Source organism: Artemia sp. Qi Xiang Cuo, chromosome 12 (genome assembly GCF_049724085.1).
Source record: "Artemia sp. Qi Xiang Cuo chromosome 12, ASM4972408v1, whole genome shotgun sequence".
Lineage (NCBI taxonomy): Eukaryota > Metazoa > Arthropoda > Branchiopoda > Anostraca > Artemiidae > Artemia > Artemia sp. Qi Xiang Cuo.
In genome coordinates, this window is record NC_142805.1 from 15,654,029 (window position 1) to 15,677,368 (window position 23,340).

Consider the following 23,340-nt stretch of genomic DNA (forward strand, 5'->3'; position numbering starts at 1 on the left):
TTACGCTGTCAAAGGATCCGCTCAAAAAGCAATTGTAACCTACCTTAGATAATGTAAAAGTTTTTATTTTTACATAATTTCCCTGTCTTCCAGCATTCTATTAACGTGTATATTAATTGCCGTGAAAACTGTCTTAGAAATAGATTTTTCCTGAAAAAACTTTAAGTATAAGCCAAGAAGTTCTCATTCTCTCAGAAGCTATTTGAACTTTTTTCGTCTCATTCCTATTACTATTTTAAATATAAAATTACAACAAATTTGAAAAAAAGTCATGAGTTCACATTTAGTTGTTTAAGCACGTTCGATACTGTAAATCTCATTTTTCGAGTACCAGCGTCGGCTGAAAGTCTCAAAGACCTGTCTGTCTGTCTCTCTCTCTCTCTCTCTCTCTCTCTCTCTCTCTCTCTCTCTCTCTCTCTCTCTCTCTCTCTCTCTCTCTCTCTCTCTCTCTCTCTCTCTCTCTCTCTCTCTCTCTCTCTCTCTCTCTCTCTCTCTCTCTCTCTCTCTCTCTCTCTCTCTCTCTCTCTCTCTCTCTCTCTCTCTCTCTCTCTCTCTCTCTCTCTCTCTCTCTCTCTCTCTCTCTCTCTCTCTCTCTCTCTCTCTCTCTCTCTCTCTCTCTCTCTCTCTCTCTCTCTCTCTCTCTCTCTCTCTCTCTCTCTCTCTCTCTCTCTCTCTCTCTCTCTCTCTCTCTCTGTCGGCTTTCAGCTTTCTTTTATTTAAGCTATACAGACTATGGCAACACCACCCGATCAGTTCTGAATAGTTTGGCCTCACACATGGGCGCACGTAGCTTCTTCTCTAGGGCGGGGGAGGGCAGCCGATTTTGTGATAAAGGGTGGGGGGGCTGAAGTTATATTGTCAGTTCACAAAACCTTACATTTCCAGCAAGTTCTATCATACCTATGAAATCTTTATTAACAAGTAATCACCAAAAATCATAAATCATCAATAAGCTACAGCATTAATCAATCTTCTTGGATTAGAGCTAAATCTTTCCAAGACATTATGGATAATTACTTCTTGTTTGACTTTTATTCTGTCATTCCAGCTGTTTATTTCCAGCTTTTTCAACTATCTACTTTTTATCAACTGCTTTTTTAGCCATCTACCTTTTTTCAACTGCTTTTTTAACCATATCTAGTGTAAATTTGAAGTTCTAGGAGGGGAACTGCCCACCTCTGCCCCCCCCCCCTCTTCCGTACGCCCATGGGCACACAAACTAAAAATACTTGTAATGGATGAGATAGAGTGATTCATTAAGGTGCCGAACAGCCTTAAACAAAATGAAAAAAAAATTTGAAAGGAAGGTAAGAAATTACATTAAAACACAAAACGAATAGACTGCATATTAGGAGTGTTTCTGCCCTGCTAAACCCCCACTCCTTCTGCCAAAGTTTAACTAGTGCTAACTGAATGGATTCTAGAGTGCAGGAGATATAGCCTGTTATCAGTTGTTTGTAACTTATTCAATGATTGCCCCGTTCCATTCTTGGGGTAATGTTGAAAGAAATGCCATCACATTGCTCTTCTATTTGAGAATTCGAACTTGAAGCGTTGATAGAAAAGGGTCAAACTTTAGCATAAAGAAGGGGGTTAAGGGGAGAGGGGCAGCAGCTTTCCTTATTTATAGAATTGTTTTTGTATGTTTTGTGTTTTAATGTCCCTCTTTTCATTTATAGCCAAAGCCATTAGTGTTCTGATCTAAACTTTAACTAAAGATGAAATTCAGCCTCATTCAAGATCTTTTGTAAATGGGGTTGAAGATAGCTTCAACAAGAAAGTGAAGAAGCTGTGGGCTTGGGCTTATCTTTTCTTTGAGACACCAATCTTCTGCTTTATAAATAAAGGAGAGTAAAGGAGTAATTTTGTTCTTTTCTAATAAAAGCTAATTTTTTTCAGAAATCAGAGTTCTGTTCTTGAAATCTTAGAAGAAGTCTGAAAATTAAAATAATGTTAATAGAAATCAAAGCTGTCCTCTCACAATTCTTAGAATTGCTAGCCTACCTAATAGAAGTTCTGAAGTACCTAATAAGAAATCCTTTTTCAGCTACAAAGTCCAAAAACAGAAGATAGGGACTGTGGAGCAAACGCACTGGCAACGCTTCCTCAAGGAAAAAATGACGCTGTAATGCTAATCAAAAGTGGCATAGTGAAAGCTTGTGCCCCACTCCTTCTTGACAAAAATGCAGCCGTTAGGCATTCGGCTACAGGGGCTTTGAGGTGAGTGCTGTAAGGAATACCTGGATGAAAGTCAATCATTAATGAGCGTCTGTTATAAGGCTGCAAACACTTCTTCTGGAAACTTTCAGAACAGTCTCTGCTGTTCAGCTAAAGAAATTAATGGAATTCAGTTGTTTTTTTTTCGGGAATTGGCTTTAAGTTTATCAATGCACAGGAAGGGGGGGGGGGGGGTTTGCCCTGCCTTCAAATATATTATCAGAGCCAGTTGACTTGGATGTAGTTTTCAATTACAAATGTATTAAGCTGAAGCTAAATTCCAATTCTAGGCAGGTTCCAATTTACAATTGCTTTTGATTCTCTTCTTTAAAAAAAAAAAAAAAAAAAAATGAATAAAATAAGGAGTATATCTGAACTTCCTTATTATACATTCTTATCCTTCTTTATTTTATTCTTTCTTCTTTATTCTTATCCTTCTTTATTTTAGTCGCAAGGTTGTGGCACATAATCCAACAATAAATTCATGAAATACTTGTTTCTATGAAAGATCTTAAGCCGAACTGGCCAGCCATGACACAAAAACCAACAAAGAGAAAAATCTCAGTGAAAAAAAAACAACAAACGAGACTGTGGCCAGTGGAGAGAAAAGAAAAGACAAATGCAAAACAACGCGGATATTTCGCATGTATCACAAATAAGGCGTCTTCTGCACGAAAGACAAAAGAAGAACAAGATATAAAAAAAATAAGTTAAAACTAAAAAACCAATAAAACCACCACCAAAAAAAAAACATACAATTGGCGCAAACTGATCCACACAGGGAAAAGATGCTATTATAGAGTTACTTCAGTGAGAACAGCAGAGTAACTGAGGAAAAATAAAAAAAATGGAAATTACTTTAACTATTCTGTTGCGATATAATCCTTTTATTGGCTATTATTGAAGCAATTCGTTTTGTTCTAGCAGGTAAAATAGTCCCCTGGGGATTATTCAAAATCTTAACTCCCTCATTGACTGTTGATTCACTCTTAAGAAGATTATCATAAATCGGGTCAATATTTAAACTACCTGTGTCCCTATTTATCGAAAGGTTAGCAAATATAATCCAAGGGGTTGTTCGGCACCCAAAATCTATGGTCTACCTAAGATTCATAAGACTGGAGCCCCCCTCAGCCTCATTATGTTAACTTTTTCATCCCCTCTTTTTAAATTAGGAAAATGACTGCCAATTGCGGTGCTATCAACTTCCTGTATATAAACATCATATTTAAAAAAATAGACAAATCTCATTAAAGAATTAGAAAGTTTCCAGCTGCAGAGTCATTCGATTCTCTGTGGCTTCAATGTCGTTTCAACGTATTCATACAGTGATTGGAAAAGATGCGAAGACATTTTAAAAAAAGTAAATTACAAAAACACTTTGATTACAAGATGTGACTTTAGCCAGTTTGGATATTGAAGTCATTATGAAACTAATTATCCTAGTAAATGAATTTTCTTTTTATTTTGGTTTTAGAGGGGTTTTATAGACAAATTTTTGGGTTACCTATGGGGGCTTCTCTCTCTCCTTTACTGGCAAATCTTTTCATAGATTCTATTGAAACCTCCGCTATACACAGTTTTAGAATCTCCCCTTGCTTTTGGGGGTGGCTCATGGATGATGTGGTTTGAGTTGTGAAACCTAGATTGGACTCCTTAGACCTATTTTGTAAGAATTTGAATAGTTTTGATAACAATATTAAATTTACATTTGAGTTTCAGAAAATAATGAATTACCTTTTCTGGATATTTTGTTAATCAAAAGGGATGTCCATTTACTTTTCTCGATTTATGGAAAGCCTATGCACAATGATAGGTATTTGAATTTTCATTCTTGCCACCTTATGTCGGTGAAACGGGGGGTTTTAATTTCACTAGTGTATATAGCCTTTGGAATTTGTTCCCAGGAATTTCTGGATTCGGAATTGCTATACTTGAGGGATATTTTGTTTTGTAACAAAAACCCAATTTAAGTTCATTGACAAAATAACTGAAAATAGACGTGTTAAACATGATAGTAGGGTTATTGGGGTTTCTCAGTCTTTAGATTTAAATGTATCAAAAAGTTTCATTTCATTGCCATATGTACCTGGTTTGGGTGAGAAACTCTCACGGATTTTTCCAATCATTGAGGCCAATGAGTTGTTTCTTTAGTTCTGGTAAAGATTTAACCCGGGGAAATTTAGTAAGTGGGGTGTATAAAATTCCGTGTTCTTGTGGAAAGTTCTATATTGGTAGGACTCCCAGGAAAAGATTTTACGATGACAATTTCTGCTAGATTAAAAAAAACAAATTTTTGCAGAATTAGTTATATTTTATGTTTCTGGATGAATATATATATATATTGCTTTTTAATTAGTATAATGTACCTGGTTCTTATTTATTGTTTACTTTATTTTCTATTAATATTTATTCATTATGTTTTGACTTCTAAAAGACTGCTGACCTCTGGCCATTTGCATTATTAAATAAAAAACAAGTTTTTTTCAACTAAAAGTAAGGAGCGGCATTAAAACTTAAAACGAACAGAAATTATTTCTTATAAGAAAGAGGCTGTCTCCTCCTCAACGCCTCGCTCTTTACGCTAAAGTTTTTTAATGTTTAAAAAAATAAAGTTGTGAGTCAGAATCAAACTTTATCGTAAAGAGCGGGGCGTTGAGTAGGGAACAGCCTCTTTCATATACGGAATAATTTCTGTTCGTTTCAAGTTTTAATGCTGCTCCTTACTTTCAGATAAAAAGATTTGTTTTTTTTATTTAATTTCTGAACGTTTTTGAATTAATTCAGATTTTGATTTCGGCTCACCGTACATAAATAATTAAATCAAAATCCGCGTATTGATTTTACTTTTTTTGGTTAAATAGCTTTCTCGAAAGTTGTTTAGTTTTATTTACGAACGTTTTCATTAGTAATAAATATACGTAACTTACGAATTAACTTACGTAACGAACTTCTATATTCATATATTTTGAATACGTATATTATGGGGTTCGCCCCCTAGTCAATACTTTGCTCTTTAAGCGAAAGTTGAAATTTTGTTCCAATTCTTTAAAAATGACCCGTTAATCACAAAGGCCGTTAATTAGAGAAAATAGCTCTTATGAAAGTACTAAAAAAACTTTAGTGTAAAGAGCGAGGTATTGACTAGAGGGCGAACCTACTCATATACTTAATTATTTCTGTTTGTTTAAGTTTTGATGTTTCTCCTTACTTTCAGTTGAAAAACTTGTTTTTTTTATTTAATTTCTGGTCGTTTTTTTAAATAATGCTGGGAAATCTGGCGCTCCCTTCATAGCAATGTCCCTTCCCCAAATGAAAACTTCCTCCATGGAAAGATTCTCCGACGTAACCCCCGACCCACTACCCCCCACTACCGGAAAATATCCCCCCTGAAACGTCTGTATACTTCCCAATAACCAATACTATATGTAAACATTGGGCAAAGCTCATAAATCGCAGCCCTTACCCCGGGGACTGTGGGGGATTAAGTCATCCTCAAAGATATAGTTATTATATTTTTGACCATGCTGAACAAAATGGCTATCTCAAAATTTTGATCGGATGACTGGGAAAAATGAGCGTGGGAGGGGGCTTAGTTGCCCTTCATTTTTTGGTCACTTATAAAGGGCACTAGAACTTCTAATTTCCGTTAGATCGAGCCCTCCTGCGATATTCTAGGACCACTGGGTCAATTCGATCACCCCTGGGGAAAAGAAAGAAAAAAAACAAGTAAACACGCATTCTTGATCTTTTTTCTGGCAAAAAGTACAAAATTCCACACTTTTGCAGAAAGGAGCTTGAAACTTCTACATTAGGATTCTCTGATACGCTGAATCTGATGGTGTGATTTTCATTTAGATTATATGGCTTTTAAGGGGTGTTTTCCCCTTATTTTGGAAATAAGACAAATTTTCTCAGGCTCGTAACTTTTGATGGATAAAACCAAACTTGATAAACCTTATGTATATTTGGAATCAACATAAAAATCCAATTCTTTTGATGTATCTATTGGTATAAAAATTCTGTTCTTTAGAGTTTCGGTTACTATTGAGCCGGATCGTTTTTTACTTACAGTTCGATATCACGAACTGTCTGATTAGGAGGTTTAATACCTCTCCCCTTGCAATGTGACTTCAAGCCATTCAAGAAAAGCTCTAGTTCAAAAAAAGAATGACGAAAATATGCTAGATACAATCCTGTATCTGGGGGGGGGGGGTGAAGAGTCTGTAGTATTTACTGATGACTTTGCCAAGTATCTAACCTTGGATCAACAAACATACATAATTTGATATCCACGATTCCATAGAATTAGAAGCTCAAGACTGAATAGATAGAAAGGAGATACTGATGAGAAACTTTAGGGAACGCTTGGGAGAGGGGTGTGACGCTGGATTGTGGCCTTAGAAAGAGGGTAGAGTTAAATTGAAAACACTAAATAAATCTAGATTATCGAAATACCATAATTGTAATATCTCAGGAACGTAAACTGGCGGCTTTGGACCCATTTGAAGCTATAAGGGAGGGGGGGGCTGTTGGTGAAGTAAGTATTAAATTTTGACTTGGAGGACCACGGGAAGTTGATCAAACCTGCTTCAAAATTTCATGCTATATAAGCCGTCTCAGTTTAAATTTCCGACCCAAGGGAATTCCAATCAGGACATAAATCTGGTTACCCTGAGTTAGGACGTCTTTTTTTATTATTAAATATCAAACAGAACACTTTTGATAAATGAGCACAAAATTAATTTGTTTAAACAATCAAGAAGTTACAACGCATAATAGAATAAGATTCTCATAATAAAAGGGTGTACTAGAATGGGGATCAGGATCGACTCAGTCCTATTAGAAGGTCAAAAATCATGCAGATTTCCAATCTAATTGAATAATATTTGTTCTCTCCATCTATCCAAAATTCTATTGCAAAACTATCCTAATTTTTTATTTTTTTTTTTTACAAAATTTTATCCTAAATATAAATAGCAACCTAAAATCTTAATTCTTAAACAGAAAAAACTAAAAAATTACAATATTTCCTTTATTTTTCAATACAAAAAAAGAAAATGTCAGTTAAAAAAATAGAAATTAATTATAAAAATTTAACCAAAAAGAAATTTTCAAAGAAAAGTAAAAAGATTTATAAAACCAAAAACGACGACAATTATGATAAAAGATCCAAAGTTAAAACGAACAGAAATTACTGTCGATGAATAAACGAGGTTCAACACAAACATAAATTAAAATGAATAATTAAATCAATCAGAAAACTAATTGAAATTACCACAAACAGGAATATTACTAACGCCCCTTTAGGCTTCTATAGGCCAGAGCGTCGTCTTTACTCTACTGGAAACAATTTTATATTTTTGAGTTGGCTTCAATCTATCAGAATAAAAACAATAACACTCACACACACACAAAAATCTTAATCAAGCTTAATCAAGATTTACAATTCAGAGTTGTGGCTCTCTCAAAACTTCTAAAGGCCTTGAATGTGATTTGTATTTCTTTCAAAATTATATGAATCTTGAACGGTTCCCGTACAATTGAACCTTCGTTTTTCCGAGCCCTGTACAGGTCAACCCTTTTTTAACTCGTTTGCCCTGCAATTCAACCGTCATTTAACCAAACTTCAGGGCAACTCAACCCCCGTTTAAATGAGCACCTGTTTAGCTCAAACCGCATGCAACTCAAATCTCATTCAACTTACCCCCGTTTAAGTCAAACCTCATTTAACTCGACCCATTTAACTCGTGCTCCGTTCAGATCAACCTCCATGTAACTCAACTCCTCGTGCAATCCATCCCTAATTTCACTCAATTTCATTTTGCACAACCCCCGTTGAACCCAACCCTACTGGACTCAACCCCCATTCTCCTCAACTTAAAGCAGAAGGGTTAAGTTGTTGTTAAAGGTGTATCGTTGTTAAATCAATAATATACCTAGATAATGTAATTCAGCCCGTTTTGTCGGAAGCGATAAAAGTTCGCTTGCATAAAATGGTCTTTAATCATTGGTTAATTCTTATGCAAGTTTTGGTACTTGTATAATGTACGCCCTGCCTAATGTTATTCTTTTATATTTCTCTGAAACTCAATCCTAATGAAATATACCGAAGTAAAATAAAGATATAATACTTTAGAAACAAACTTGGGGAGGGTGTGCATGCCTAATGTGTTAGGTACAATTATTCTGCATATTATGTAGTAAAAATTGTTTCCTAACTTCACACTGTCCAAATACTTTACCCCCCCCCCCCCTCAATGTGCAAATATATAGCCCAAAATATATATTTTCCATCTATCTGTCACTTCTCTTTGTCATGTCTGACGCTAAGCTGAAAGAAACTAACGAAAAAAAATGGTTCTATAATGCGTCAATGAATAAACATCTTGAGCGGTAGGACGTTTATCACACAAGTTTTTTATGCTGCTTTAATTCAAAACGATTCGCCCCCCCCCCTTAAAAAAAACAACAGTTTATCCTTCTGTCTTATACATTGAAAATTAACAAAACTTTTCATGCTCAAGGCCTGAACACACTTGAATTCCTTGTTTACAGCAATGGGGTTGAGGCAAATAGGGTTTGGCTAAGTGGGGATTAGGGTTAAACTAAACCATGGTTGAATCACACAGCGGTTTAGTTTAGCGGTGCTTGAGTTGCATTGGGATAGAGTTTGACAGGGCTTGAATTCAATGGGGTTGGGTTGAATGAGAGCTGAATTTCAAGGGCGTTGCGTTAATTTAGTTTAATGAGGGTTGAGTTGGATGGGGACTCAGTTGAACGAAGGTTTAGTTTAATGAGTAGAATTGAACAGGTTTCAGAAATAAACAAATACAATAAATAAATTACCGTAATTAATAATTGTACGAGTATTTCAATTGTTTTATTATGTAATGAAATTATTTTTATTTCTGGAACTGCAATTTTTAGTTAATTAGCGCTATAAAAGAGGAAATATTATAAAAAAGTATATATTTTTTGCCTATATGCTATCTGTCACTTGTTTTATGAGAATAATTCATCCTATTTTATTCTTTTTTAATATGTTCTTTTGAATTAAACAATCAAAATTAGTTTGCCAAAATATTGTTTTTATTTTCAGGAATTTAAGCACAGTTGGTGGTGAAGACGCCTGCAAACTAATGATTGGAGAGGATGTACTCACCCCATTACTAGCTTTTTTGAAAAAGGTACTTTTACTTATATTTAAGTTTTATTAAAGAATAGAATTGTAACTACACTTTTCCTCAAACGTATTTTGCTCTGGAAACTAAGTAATTTGGTAAATTATTCCACTATTTCATGTTGCTTCTTGTAATGACCATGAAAGCAATTGTATTAAACAATCTGAATGATTGTATCTACCAGTAAATAACACAGAAGATCTGGTTTGACCTGCTCTGTTTGACTGTCCCGGGTTGTAATGCAGGAAAGGCTAAATAATTAGGTTACGTTTACAGATCTTCGTCTGTTGTTAAAAGCTCTGGTATTCGGAAATCCAGTCATGGTCAAATAAAAAGCAATTTATCCTCTAATAGGGTCAAAGAAGTGATAAGAAAATCTTAAGAATATGTAAAAAAAAGGTATAAAAATCTTTAAAAGGTCATAAAAAATGTTGGTATTTGGAAATCCAGCTACGGTTAAACAAAAAGCAATACATCATCGAATGGGGTTGAAAGACGTCATAAAAAAATCTTTAAATAAAGTTGGGATTTCATGGCGGGGAGTAAGGACTGTATTCCCGAAGAAATTTGTTAAAGTTCAAAACATAGTATTATTGCCCAGAAAATATGCGCAAAAATGTAAAAATTTCATTTTTGTATGGCAATGCTTTAAAAGAAGCTTATTTAACATAGAAAAAAAAGAACGAAACTCCCTGAATCAGGGGGAGACTTTCGCCTCCTCCCCGTCAGACTCTACACTTTCATGGTTCCAGTGATATCTGCCAGGGGCGTAGCTCCAGCATTTTTATTGGGGAGAGGCAAGAGGGTCTACACCCAGAGAGTCAGGGCGCACGGGCTATATAATAATTTTTTCTCCAAATTATTGGGGAGGAACCCTCCCCTCCTCCCAAACTTCCCCAATGGTCGCTGCAACCTTGTAAAGAACGCACGGTCCAATTTTTTCACATTATAGCTCAATTTTTTGTCACAGTGTGACGTTTATAAATTAACTAACCTTTTAAAACCTAAAGTCAAATAGAGAGAGAGAGAGAGAGAGAGAGAGAGAGAGAGAGAGAGAGAGAGAGAGAGAGAGAGAGAGAGAGAGAGAGAGAGAGAGAGAGAGAGAGAGAGAGAGAGAGAGAGAGAGAGAGATTGATTGCTATAGTGTAAATAGCTAAATACGCACTAAATAGAGCCTACATGTAAATGACTGTCGATGTAATTATCATCCACTGTCTACTGCTAGAAATCAAGTGACATGCCCGCAAGAGCACGAGGGCCTACAGTTGTTGGCCTCTAGGCTAGCGGCCTGACTAAAGCTACAACCTTCGAAGCCTGCAACCTGAATAGAGTGATAACACATGAGGACAATGATGAACGTTTTGACGCTCCTAACATACAGTGTCTAATACAGTCAAAATATTATATCTGCTCTCACCGGCCTATAAGGACTGTAACCCGCATTTTCTCATGTCCGCTGGGAGCAGCCTAAGGACCGGAATTGAGCTATCATCCACTTGGTAGCCATTGAATGCTTAATCTGAACTTAATCATCTAAAGGAAGTGAGGCCAGGATTTGACTGACCCTCCTTCTTGCATTATTATGTGAAGTACTTCTCACAGAAAGCTTGGAATAAGTTTCTAAGAATGCCCTTTTGAGGCTCTTGATATCCCCTTCTAATGAAAGATCCGCTGACCCCCCAGATCACCCCCTTCTAATAGAAGATCTGCTGACCCCCGTCCTAATAGCTTGTGCGCAATTATGTCTTTAATAATGCTTCTTTTTTATGGACTGCGTATACGTTTACTTTTCAATATACTAACGCGTACTAGTAAGATCGGTTTTGCTCGATAATATTTTGGCCCGCCTGGGCCGAAATTGTGTCTCGCTAGGCCAAGCGGCCAAAATCTACACCTGGATGTTGCTTTTTTTCTATTCTTTGTATATTTCGTTCTTTACAAATTTGTTTTTTCTTTCTATGTTTTTTCTTTGTTCTGTCTTTCACTTTGCTATTGTTTTTATTTTTTATATTGTTGTTTTTACCTGTTGATTAACTTAAAGTTCAATTTTTGTTCAAATAAAACCTTTACAAATTATCTTCGACCCCCGAATAAAAACAATAAAAAGAGGATGCCTCCTGGACCCACACTCTAGAAAAAAATTCGAAATTCCGTATTCTCGTTGGCTATAGCTTAAAACTAGTTTCTTGGGTATCTCAGAAATATTTAAATTCGAAATTCCTTGCTGGAATTTTGGAACTTGCAGGAACAAAGAGAAATATTGAATTCCTTGCTGGAATTTTTGAACTGGCTGGAATAAAAAAAAATATTAAATTCCTTGCTGGAATTTTTATGGAGGTCGTGCCCCCTTTTGGGAGTTTCACAGGCTTTTCTAATATCATATGAATGTTGTATGGTAATAAGTTTTGATGGGTAATACTAAAAAAAAAACGTTTGTAAATTACTTACTTATTTGTACTTGTTGCGGAACCATACGCGGACGTCTCACCTGACATCTAGAAGACTCCTTATAGTGGACTCCCATTGATCATGATCTTTTGCCAGCTCTTCAACAAACCGTAAGGCAATGCTCTCCCACTTTTATGTCAAACTTTTAAAAATTAACCGAATTGGTGTCGACGTCGTTTATGATAGTTGCCCATCAATTGACTCCAGGATGCCTGTGCCAGTCTGGCAAAGAGGCAGCTAAAAACATTTGCTTGATGATGCGGTCATGGGGTGTTTTGTACATGTATCGTAATTATAAACACAATAGATTGTTTTGGTGTATATTTGATTTATTTGACAACGGCTGCTTTTACTTGAAATTTGTTACCAAATAAGTATGGTACTAGAACTTGAAAAATGCATCACTTAAAATGTTTTATATGGCTCTTAAGTGGGAACAAGGAATATTATTTTTCACGAACTTCAAAGTCTTAGGAAAAATCTTGTTTTTAGGGGGGGGGGCGGGTAGGGAAAAAGATATGGCAAAATAAATGAACACTTGGAGGTTTAAAATACGGGGTCACCACTTTTAAGGCAAAAGTGACGCAAAGAGGTTGCTAAGCCACTTACTGGGGGGGGGAGATCCCTCGTCGCCCCAAAATAGTGGGATATCCGCGGTTGCTACAACGGTTCCGTATCTACTAGCGTGATCGAATAGTCCCAGTGCCACATTTAAAGCCAAGGGTTACCGATAAGATTTCTAACTATCTCTTTAGACTCGACCTAGGCTGAAAATTTAAAAGAGTATATAGTATAAAAATTCTTACTGTATTCAAGACACGATATAAAAGAACTCAAAACGGAACTGACGAAATCACACTTCCAATTCTCCAACTCGCTGAGCCACACGTTGGGTGATGGGGGTGGTGGGTGAATTTTCCCAGCCAATCAAAGGGCTCCCTAATTACTGGTCAACCATCCCCAAATGCGCAATTTCTTACCTCGTGGTCTATTAACCAACTACGCAATTAAAGAAGGACAGAAAATGGCGTCACAAAATAAAAGGAAAATTAATAATTATTACTCGGAGAAGGAAAATAATTAAGGGGTCTAATAAAACTATTCTCAGATTTCTTCCCAATTTTCTTCAATCCAACCCACAATTCAGTATCTCCCAATCTTTCCGTAACTCGTTGTTGACAAGTCAATTCTATGTTATGGGTCTTCTCCTCTCCTCCCTCCTAAGTTTTTTCGTCTTATTGTAATTTCGTAGTTTTCCCAGTGGATTTTGGACCTCTTTGTCCCCTCTATTAATTTTGTTATCAAGGCACAGCCCATACACCATTTTTTTTATTTTTCGTCAGTGCCGGCTGAATCTCCAGATTTCGACTCTTTTGTACAATTCTCTTGTCATCTATACTTTTCTCAATTTTGTCATTCGCGCAAAATAAATCATTATTAAATTTGAATTGGACTCTAGTGTCCACCATCTTTGACTGCTTTTCTTTATTGTAGTTCCGCTTAATATATTTCTTCTCTCTTTTAGTCTTCTTTATTCTTACCGCAGCAACAAATATTTCGTCATCAAATGGGAACTGAACTCCGACATTTAGTTTTTCATATTCTACTAAAATTTCTTGAACTTTCCGAGGAAAAGCGCGTACAATAAATTTCGTCTCATTTTTCTCTGGTACATTTAGCGTCTCATATTCATTAAAAGTGTTCTTAAGTTTTCTATTGTTTGCAAATTTTCCTGAAAAATCAATTTTGCGCGTCTTATTTTCAATATTATCTTGTCTATTTATTTCCGCTTCCCATTTTTGTGGATTATCAACAAGTTGAACCCGCGTATCAAGTATTTCATTTTCCCAACAGGGTGGCACTGCCTCCCAATTTGTTTTATGGGCCGGTCAACCTCCCCTCCTTGTCAACGAAGCAGCATATTTTTCCGTCGTAGTGTAATTTTGTAATTTTCCCACTGTTGAAGAAGTCACTTTTAACGATAGGAGATTTCCAATATCTTCAAAGTCTCCTCCTACTAACTTATCCTCTGCTAGCGTAAGTACTAAGCGTATTTTTATCGTTTTTCTTCGAATTTTACCGTGGTTCCTTGCAATTTCTATTCTAACCCAAGTAGACGGACATGGGTGCTTGTCTCAATAATAACATAATGTTGTAATCTTATTTTTATGGTCTATTTCCGTTCTATTAATTAGGTCAGTTCGCACATAAGTTTCATCACTGCCAGAATCAATTGCCATTTCAACTAATTCCCCGTTCAATTTTCCGTATATCTTATGCGACTCTGCAAATGCGTAATTTTTTTCCCTATTATGGGTCATGGCCCAGGCTGTCGTGTTATGTGGTGTATTGTCATATGTATTGGGTTCTTGCAAAATGCCCCGTGGTACCACAGTTATAGCAAGTTAGTTCTCCTTACGCTGTGTTATAGTGCCTATTTTTGTTATACTCTTTGTTTTGAAATATGTCTGTCTCCTCAATTTCTTCTCTTATTTCGGTCCACCTATTTGCCATTTCTGCCATTTCTTCGCTTGTTTTTGGGTTCTTTTCTTTCAAATATATTTTCAATTCTCTGTGGGTATTTTCTAAAAATTGTTCCATTACTGTTTTATCTATTATTTCCTTTATCTTTTCTTTTATTTCTTCCGGGTCTTCATACATTCTATAATTTTCTAACTCTAATCATTTTAAACACATATCTTTCAATTTTTACCCAAATTCTTTATATGTTTCGTTGTCTCGTTTTCTTTCGCTTCTAAATCTTCTTTGAAAGTGCTCGGGGGAGAGTTGAAAATTTTCAAAAATGGTTTGTTTTATTCTTTCAAAATCTTTTGAGTACTCCATTGGTAATGCTTTATATGCAATTTTTGCTTTGTAATTAAGGAGGAGCTGTATTCTTGTCACCCAATTTTCTCTCGGCAATCCGCTTAATTCCGCCGTTTTTTCAAAATTGTATATGTATAAATGTACATCTTCATTTTCTTTCATTGATTGAAGGTTTATTGCCTGCATTACCTATATCGTAGACGCTCTCTGAGGCTCTTGGGAATTTCTCCCTGCAATCATTTCCATTATGTATTTTCTTTCCTCTGTCTGCCTCCTCCTTTTTACTCTAGCTATCCTATCAGCCTCTTCCTTTCGTTCTCGTTCTTGTCTATCTTTCTCTCTTTCTTTCTCCCTGAAATTTAATAGTTGTTGTGTCATATCTATTTGAGTGCTTTTTCGCGAGCTCCTACTGGAAATTGAGCTTCTACTAATCCTGCTACTTGGCCTACTATGATTCTCACTGTCTTTATATTCTCTTAATTCGTTTTCTAACTCTGTTCGTTCTCTATCCGTATTTTCTTTTACTCGTAACTCCCCTTCATTTGGCACAGCCTCTGAGGGGTTAGTTCGTTTTGTTTTTTCACATATCCTTCCTAAGTTTTTTTCGTACCCCCTCATTTTACCGCGTATACTTCTTTAGGGAACGACTTCTTTCACAACTAGCAGTTTCACGCGAGTGAAATATATCTCCAAAAAACGAATTAACAGGGGTTGGACGAGAAAATAATCAGAAAAACCGCGCGAATATTCCACTAGTGAATTAGCTGGACTAAACTCAAACAGGGGAACTACCCTGTAAAACAAATCACGTATCCTCCCTGGATACTCGTATTCCAAATATAATCTCCTCCTCGGCAGATTACTCAATAGGACAGGTGCCTCCCACCTTTCTTGTCCAATGTGCGCACAAACTGACAAATTCTCCTAATTTGCCGTCCTCAATACTCTTATAACCTTCGTCACTGAAGATTATATCTAAGTCCAACTAATCCAACTTTCAACGTTTTCTTATCTGTCCTTAAACCCTGTAATACTTTTAAATACGGAGATTCCCCCACTGCAAACTCAACTCATTAATTTCACGTTATTCTTTTTTATATTTGTCTAACAAGGCACACAGCCCATTATAGACCTTCATAATTCTATTAATTGATTGCGTGTTTTTGTCTTTTTATATGGGACCACAATAGGCTACTTTCTAGGCCAAATTAACCCGTCTCTTCGAAAACGCAGAATTCTTTTACTACCAGTGTTATTGATAGCTTTTTTTCTTGCTGCCACCACTTATTGGATGGGTGTGAGTACGGGGTCACCACTTTTAAGGCAAAAATGGCGCAAAGGGGTAGCTATGCCACTTACTGGAGGGGGAGATCCCTCGTCGGCCCAAAATAGTGGGGTATCAGTGGTTGCTCTACCGGTTCCGTATCTACTAGCGTGATGGAATAGTACCAGGCCTCAATTAAAGCCAATGGTCACCAATAAGATTTCTACCTATCTCTTTAGACTCGACCTAGGCTGAAAAGTTAAAAGAGTATATAGTATAAAAATTCTTACTGTATTCAAGACACCCTATAAAAGAACTCAAAACGGAACTGACGAAATCACACTTCCAATTCTCCAACTCGCTCAGCCACAAACTGGGTGATGGGGGTGTTGGGTGAATTTTCACAGCCAATCCAAGGGCTCCCTAATTACTGGTCAACCATCTCCAAATGCGCACTTTATACCTCGTGGTCTATTAACCAACTACGCAATTAAAGAAGGACAGAAAATGGTGCCACCAAAATTAAAGGAAGATTAATAATTATTACTAGGAGAAGGAAAGTAAGTAAGGGTCCAAAAGAAAATAATCTGGGAAGGACATTTATCTGAACAAACCGGGACCAAGGTTTCCAACAAACACGTATCCATGAGCATACTTCTCGGAAAAAATTCGAACATTCTTATTATCATAGATTTGATGGTGTAATTTTCATCAAGTTCCCCTCCCCCCCCCCGTTTTTAGCAATAATGGACTTTCTTTGCCAATTTTAAAATTAATGAATATTTCATATATCGTACAATCATGAAACCAGATTTTTTTTTATGCATATAGTTTTGTTATATTTTCTCAATCCTATATTTATGAAGATTGGTTATCAACAGCGCATTTCACATTTTCTTACAATTTGTTACTATAAGCGGTTTAACACACCCTGGACTTTTAAAGTGGAACAGAAAGCCAAAACAATAAATTTTTATTCTTTCTAAACGTAGTGTTGTCGGATGGAGGAGTCAAATTTTTCAACTTTGAATCGAAACAAAGATGAATTGATTTTTCGACGAATATACGTTAAATCTAATTTAATTTCAGCGCCTAATTTTGATTTAAGAGACTAACAGTATTTCAAACAGTAAGCTCTACGAAACAAATGGTTCTATCCCGCTTTCTAGGGCTATAGTAAGAGGGAAATTAAGATGTTTAGGACAAATTTTACGGATGAAGAATGAAAAATTGCTAAAGATCCCCCTTTTCGCCCTTAAGCCGTCCTAGTCGAGTCGTTCGAGCGCTAGGTTTGGAATCCTTTGTCCGAGAGGTGGGGGTTCGATTCCTGGTGTGACCGGTTATTTGGTTTGGGACAGGTGCCAGTGGCGTGACTGTAAGCTCAGCCAGTGTCGAACCAGCTCTAAACGGGTACCTGGAGAAATCTAGGAAAGGTAAGCAGGAAGGGTGTGCGAAAGCACAGGATGGTTGGTTCCCCCCCCCCCCCCACCTCCATTGCACTTCCTGGATGAAGGTCCTCGAAACGTAGATCAGCACAAGGGTCTAGTAGCCTACTGTATCCTTCAATCAATCAATTCCTTTCCATCAATCTTGGGCCGAACAAAAAGCAGGTCGCCCTCAAATAGGATTTTACCGAATTTTATCATTTGCAACAGAAAACAATTTTGAATAGAAACAAGCTGATGCCTATGCCGGACCCTAGCTTGACCTACCAGTAATAGGATTTATTTTTTTTTGTTCTTTTTTTAGTGTTTATTTTGTTGGAGATTACAAATAACTTTGTAACTTGGCAAACACAGTCTTTTCGTGTTGATTTTTTTTTGTATTTTCCCATTTTTTACATTTTGTGTGTGTTCTATACAAAATTCTTAGAAAAGAACCTAGACAAAAGTGGTTCACAGCCAGTAAAAAAAAATTAAATTAAAAAAAAAAATAAAAAAAAAAAAAAAAAAAAAAAAAAACGAAAAGACGAAGCAAATGTTCCAGCAAGGACTTCTGTTTAGCCGTTGACTGAAAAAAACAATAAAACAAACATGCCACTTTTGCTCCTACTAATTACTTGCAATAAGTTTAGTATACAAAATTGTTACTGATTAATCATTTACTGCAAGCAGGACCGTATCCAGGATTTTCGGGGGAGAGGGCGTTACAAAATCTTTTTTCGGGGGGAAAGGGTGACAAACGCATCAAAAATTTGTTTTTCTATTCATTTTTTCACGTTTTTGCGAGTCGGACAAATATTTTAGGGGGAGGGTCAACCCCCCTAGCCTCCCCCTGGATACGGGCTTGACTACAAGTATCTTCTGATCTTACCTTACCTTAGCCTTAGATCCGCCTGTGCCTCCAGAGGCACCCAGGGCATCAAGAAGAAGCCGCCATTCTTCCCGTAGGTTGGCTGCTGCTAGTATGTCCTCCCACTGGGGTTGGATTGATGCGCGTAGGTTACGCAGATCTTTCTGGTACGTTCGACGTATGGTGTTATTCGGGGTCTACCACTACAGCGTGGACCCGATGGTTGCTAATGGAGGTCTGCAATGCCCGATAGTAGTCGGAGATTCTCCATACCTAATAGGTGGCCAAGGTATCTCCATCGGCGAACTCTTATGACATATGTCACAAGAGACTGGCCCGTCTTGTCGCGGATGGATTGGTTTATTATTCTCTGCTGCCAACCGATGTTGAGAATTCTTCTAAGATATGTGTTTTCGAAAACAAGTATTCTTCTCTCTTGTTCATGGTTCAGGTGCCAGGTTTCGGTTGAGTAAAGCAGCACTGGCATGACATTGCTATTGAAGATTCGTAGCCTTAGCCGTAAAGAGAGGCTATGGGACCGCCAAAATTTCCGTAATCAATTGAAGGCCCCATTGGCTTGGCCTATTCCTGTGAGCACTTCTTTTGTGGTCGATCCGGTGCTTTCTATGATGCTTCCCAAATATTTGAAATGGACGACTTGCTCTATGTGTTGGTCTCCGCAAGTGACGCTCAGGGGGGGAATCTGTGGTAGCCATGCATTTTGTTTTCTCATTGTTTATTTTCAGGCTGACCTGGCCACCTCTCACCCTCACTTTGTCAAGGAGTTCTTGGAGTTTTGCTTGCATGATTCCAGGACGGCGATGTCGTCAGCGAAGTCTACATCGCTGAGGCGTATTTCTGGATTCAGCTGGATTCCGTCTGTGCTTGTACTTCGCAGTATGTAATCAATGATGCTTAAAAAAAGTAGCAGTGACAAGACGCAACCTTGCTTAACTCCTGACAGAATGCGGAAGAAACAAGTTTAGCCGTCTGGTGTCTTTACACAGCACTCGCTATCTTCATAGAGTGCATCAATCAGTGAAACTATCTTTTCAGGGATTCCGTAATGCAATAGGATCTTCCACAGTCTTTGGCCGTCCACTGAGTCAATTGCCTTCTCAAAAAAAAAGATCTTCTCATCTCGGGTCGGCATTTTCAGAGTAACAACAAAGTACGCAGCAACTGATCTTCTTACCCCCGTCATTGAAAGGTAGAATAAGTTAAAGAAGTCAGAATGAATAAAAGTAAGAATATAAAAATAAACTCTGTGGAAGCTTGTGCACCGTATATTCTATTCTATATTTTCATATATTCACCGTATATACCGTACACCGTACATATTCTATATTTTGGAGTATAGGTATAATATTCCAGAATCCCTTCTTTTCTTCATTCTTCTTGTTTGTATTAATTTCCCTTTGGCTGCTCAATTTTATATGTAGGGAGGCAGAGTTTTCCGGAGAGGAATTGTCTCAGGGGGGGGGGATGGATTTCTTAGGGGGAATTTGTTGGACACAGCCCTATCATATATCTACATGATTCCACTAAAGATAGACGGAAAAATAGGACAAATCTTGGATCTAGGGTATTAACACCTGAATTGTACCCAATTAGAAAAGAATACATATAATTTCTAGAGAGAGGGAAACCCCTTCTTCAGAGCTAGTTGTTTTTAAAAGTTGGACTTTTGGCACTTTTTCACTCGAAAAGTGTCGTTTTAATATTTTGCCTTTGTATCCGTATTATTTTATATCAAGCATTTGGTAACACTGCCCCATAGTACTAATGTTCTTTGACTGAAATACAAATTTATCTTATTTCAATGAGAAGGTGAAATACTTGGAAATTTTTTAGTGATTTCTAACTGAAATTATTTCTATTATTCATCTTTGTTTAAGTTCCCGAAAGTTTGGACCCATGCCAAGATAGAGCATTCAGCTGCCAAAAATAAATTAGAGAAGGTAGACTCATCTAACGAACAGTTTGTGGAAGCAGTTACACTCCTTTGGAACTTATGGTATTTTACATTATTTTTACATATAAATAAGAAGCAATTTTTATTTATTTACGAAATAACCATTATTTGGTTCTAAGAATAAATAATTGCCATTTATATCTAAATTATTTCTAGGTAGATATGTTAATTTGTTTCTAAATTTTGTTTTACCTTATTTTTACTAGATTATACGTAATAAGATGTGTAATTGTTCATGGCTGTGATACAAAATAAATAAATAAAGCCTTTCAGTATTGGACCCTAAAACTATTTTCTCATTTTTGTCTCACAAATATGTTTTGCCTAGTAAGAGTTTTTGTATTTGAGAAATTCACGAACATAAAGTGTTAAATTATGTTTAATGAGCTTTAATACGACATGGGCAATCCAAAAGTTGAATTTATTTCCCTGGAATTGTTTCCTTCTTTGTATTTGGGTGTGCCCGAATTTAATATTCAATGCAAAGAGCTTATAGTTAACTTACAAGAGTGAAAACTGGCGCTAGTGTCCACAGTAAAAACTATAAACGCTATCTAGCATCTGGCAACACGGGACATTTTTTCAAGGCATTTCAAAAACAAGTTTTATGAGTGATACGTGTGGTTCAGTGATTTTTTTTTATCATACTTGTCCTGCGGTAGGTGACAATTTAACTATCTGAATATTGTTTAAAAAGCCTGTATCAGTATTAACCAAGATATTTTCATTAATACACCATTTAAGCTTTATTCAGTTTTATCAGGTTTTTATAAGTTTTATCTCAATGTAAGGTTTATCAGAGTTACAGTATATGTAAACTCTTGCTAAGAGTTTTCAATATTTAGGAATTTCAATCAATATGCCTCAAATCGTTTCTGTTTTGTCAATAAATAAACTTGTGTTTGAAATTTCCAATTCGTGATAAACATCGAATTCACCAAATTTGGCTTGTGATGAATGTATTGTGATCTAATCGAGCGCGGTTCAATTTTATTTGCAAGCATGACTGTACTGTGTTTAGGATTGTATAATGTGAACCAAGTAATAAATGATTACCCAATGAAGAATTATTTTAAGACAGGAAATTTAGGCAAAACTAAATGAATATTTCGGCTCTATGTATAAGAACTGTTTTCAATAAAATAAATAAATATGAAATTAAATTTACATTAAAACACTTAAAATTAAAACTAAAACCAACAATAAAACAGTCCGAACACCATTAATTAAAGCGATTTTCGTTTAAATTTCACTGTCTTAAAATAATTCTTCGTTATATTACTTTTGTCATTTTCATAATGGAAAGGCTGTGTAGTCCCGCCGTTATTTATATTGCTAACTTAACTGTTAACGGTTAACGGTGCTCTGTATAAGGTTAATTGCTCGTTTTTTTTTTTTAATCTAACTTCTACTGTGCTCAGCGGTGCTTCTTTTATTTATATTTGATTTATTTATATTTATATATTTTGGATTTAATTAAAATTTATAAATAACTCCAAAACGCAAACAGGTAAATTGTTTCTCCCTAATGAGCTTGGACTTTCGATAATCTGTTCTTTTTTTCTTTATTTTAATATTTTTTTTCCTAGAATTATATTTTTTAAAGGTGTTAGATTTTTCTTTTCCAAATTTTCACTTATAAAGATCTTGCAAATCCTTTTTTTATTTTTATGTGTTTTTTTAAAACTGTTTTTTTTTATGTTTTTTTTTTGTTTGCACTTAACTTTTCAATGTTCGTTCAGTCAAAAGATTTGAGCAAGCTTTTTTTTATACAAAAAAAAAATAATAAAAGTAAAGAATAGTTTAGATGTTCTTTTTCAGCATGAGGAAGTCTTTATCGAGTTGCTGGAATTACCAAAAATATGAATTTGAAGAAAATTAAAAAAAACAATACCAGGTCATAAACAATTCTTTTTTTTAATAGGATAATTTAAAAAAAAAATTCAGAATACAAGTTTTTCAAAGAAAATTAAAGGGCTCCATTAAGTCAAGAATGAGCAAAAATAAAGTCAAATAATCATCCAAGCGTAAAAGACCGCAAATCACTATAAATAGATAAATGAAACTCAAAACGAACAGAAATTTCAATAAATAGCCAAGTCAAACTCAAAACGGGCAAAAATTAACATGAGTAGGGCTGATAACCCCTATGCCTTCTCAATACCAGAACACAATTTCCGCTTTACTGAAACAAATGACCGTGGATTGTCAGTTAAATTGACATAAATTGACATTTCTTCATTATGGTTTTGATAATTTATCATTTATGAAAGTAAGAAAGGTGAAAACATTTCAAACGTATTTTCTTTTCTGGAAAACGAAAATCTTTTGTTACTCCTAAAAAGGGCACCAGACACTCGCGCTGTAATCGGAGTGCAAGGGGGAGGACTTCCCCCTTCATATATCTAGTAAAAACACTTAAAACCAGCAAAAACAAAGCGAAAACATTTTTAAATAAATTTTGTTTTCAGTAAAGTGCAAATTGTTTTCTGGTCTTGAGAAGGCATTGGGATTGTCAGTCCTATTCATGTTAATTTTTGCTCGTTTTGAGTTTGACTGGGTTATTTATTGTATGATTTAGATAAACAAAATACGTTTAAAATGTTTTTACTTTAATAACTTTAATAAATTAAAAATTATTAAAACTTTAAGGAATATATATCAGTATATGAATTCTAAACTGACAATCCACAGCCATTTTTTCCAGTAAAGTGCAAATTATCTTCTGGTCTTGAGAAGGTATGGGGGTTGTCAAAGACATAATTTCCAGACCTTTCAACTATAGTGAACAAAATGGCTATCTCAAAATTTTAATTAGGTCTGTTTAGGGAACTAATGGGCGCGGTGGGGGGGAGCTTGTTGCCCTCCTATTACTTTTGACTAATAAAAAGAGCACTAGCCCTTGTAATTTCCAATTAAAATCAGCCTTTTTCGAAGTCTCTACGACAAAAAACGGCCATTTCAATATTTCTATCATATGCATTACGGAAAAATACGAGGTTTTAAGGGGTAGGGGTTATCCATTCTCAGATCAATCTGAATCTTAAAAAGGGAACTAGAACTTCTGATAACAAATCCAGCGAGCCCCCTCCAAAATTTATACGATCATCCCTTCTATATATACCTTATATGCC

General features: G+C 35.9%; 1 protein-coding gene across 1 annotated transcript in view; it reads left to right on the top strand.

Moving 5' to 3' along the window:
* Positions 1–23,340, top strand: part of LOC148945827 (HEAT repeat-containing protein 3) — a 96,011-nt gene that overhangs the window by 25,076 nt on the left and 47,595 nt on the right. Inside the window, exons 2-4 of the mRNA XM_089097899.1 lie at positions 2,048–2,220; positions 9,320–9,407; positions 20,130–20,248. Of these exons, the coding sequence (XP_088954025.1) occupies positions 2,048–2,220; positions 9,320–9,407; positions 20,130–20,248 (380 nt within the window). The remainder of the gene's footprint in view (positions 1–2,047; positions 2,221–9,319; positions 9,408–20,129; positions 20,249–23,340) is intronic.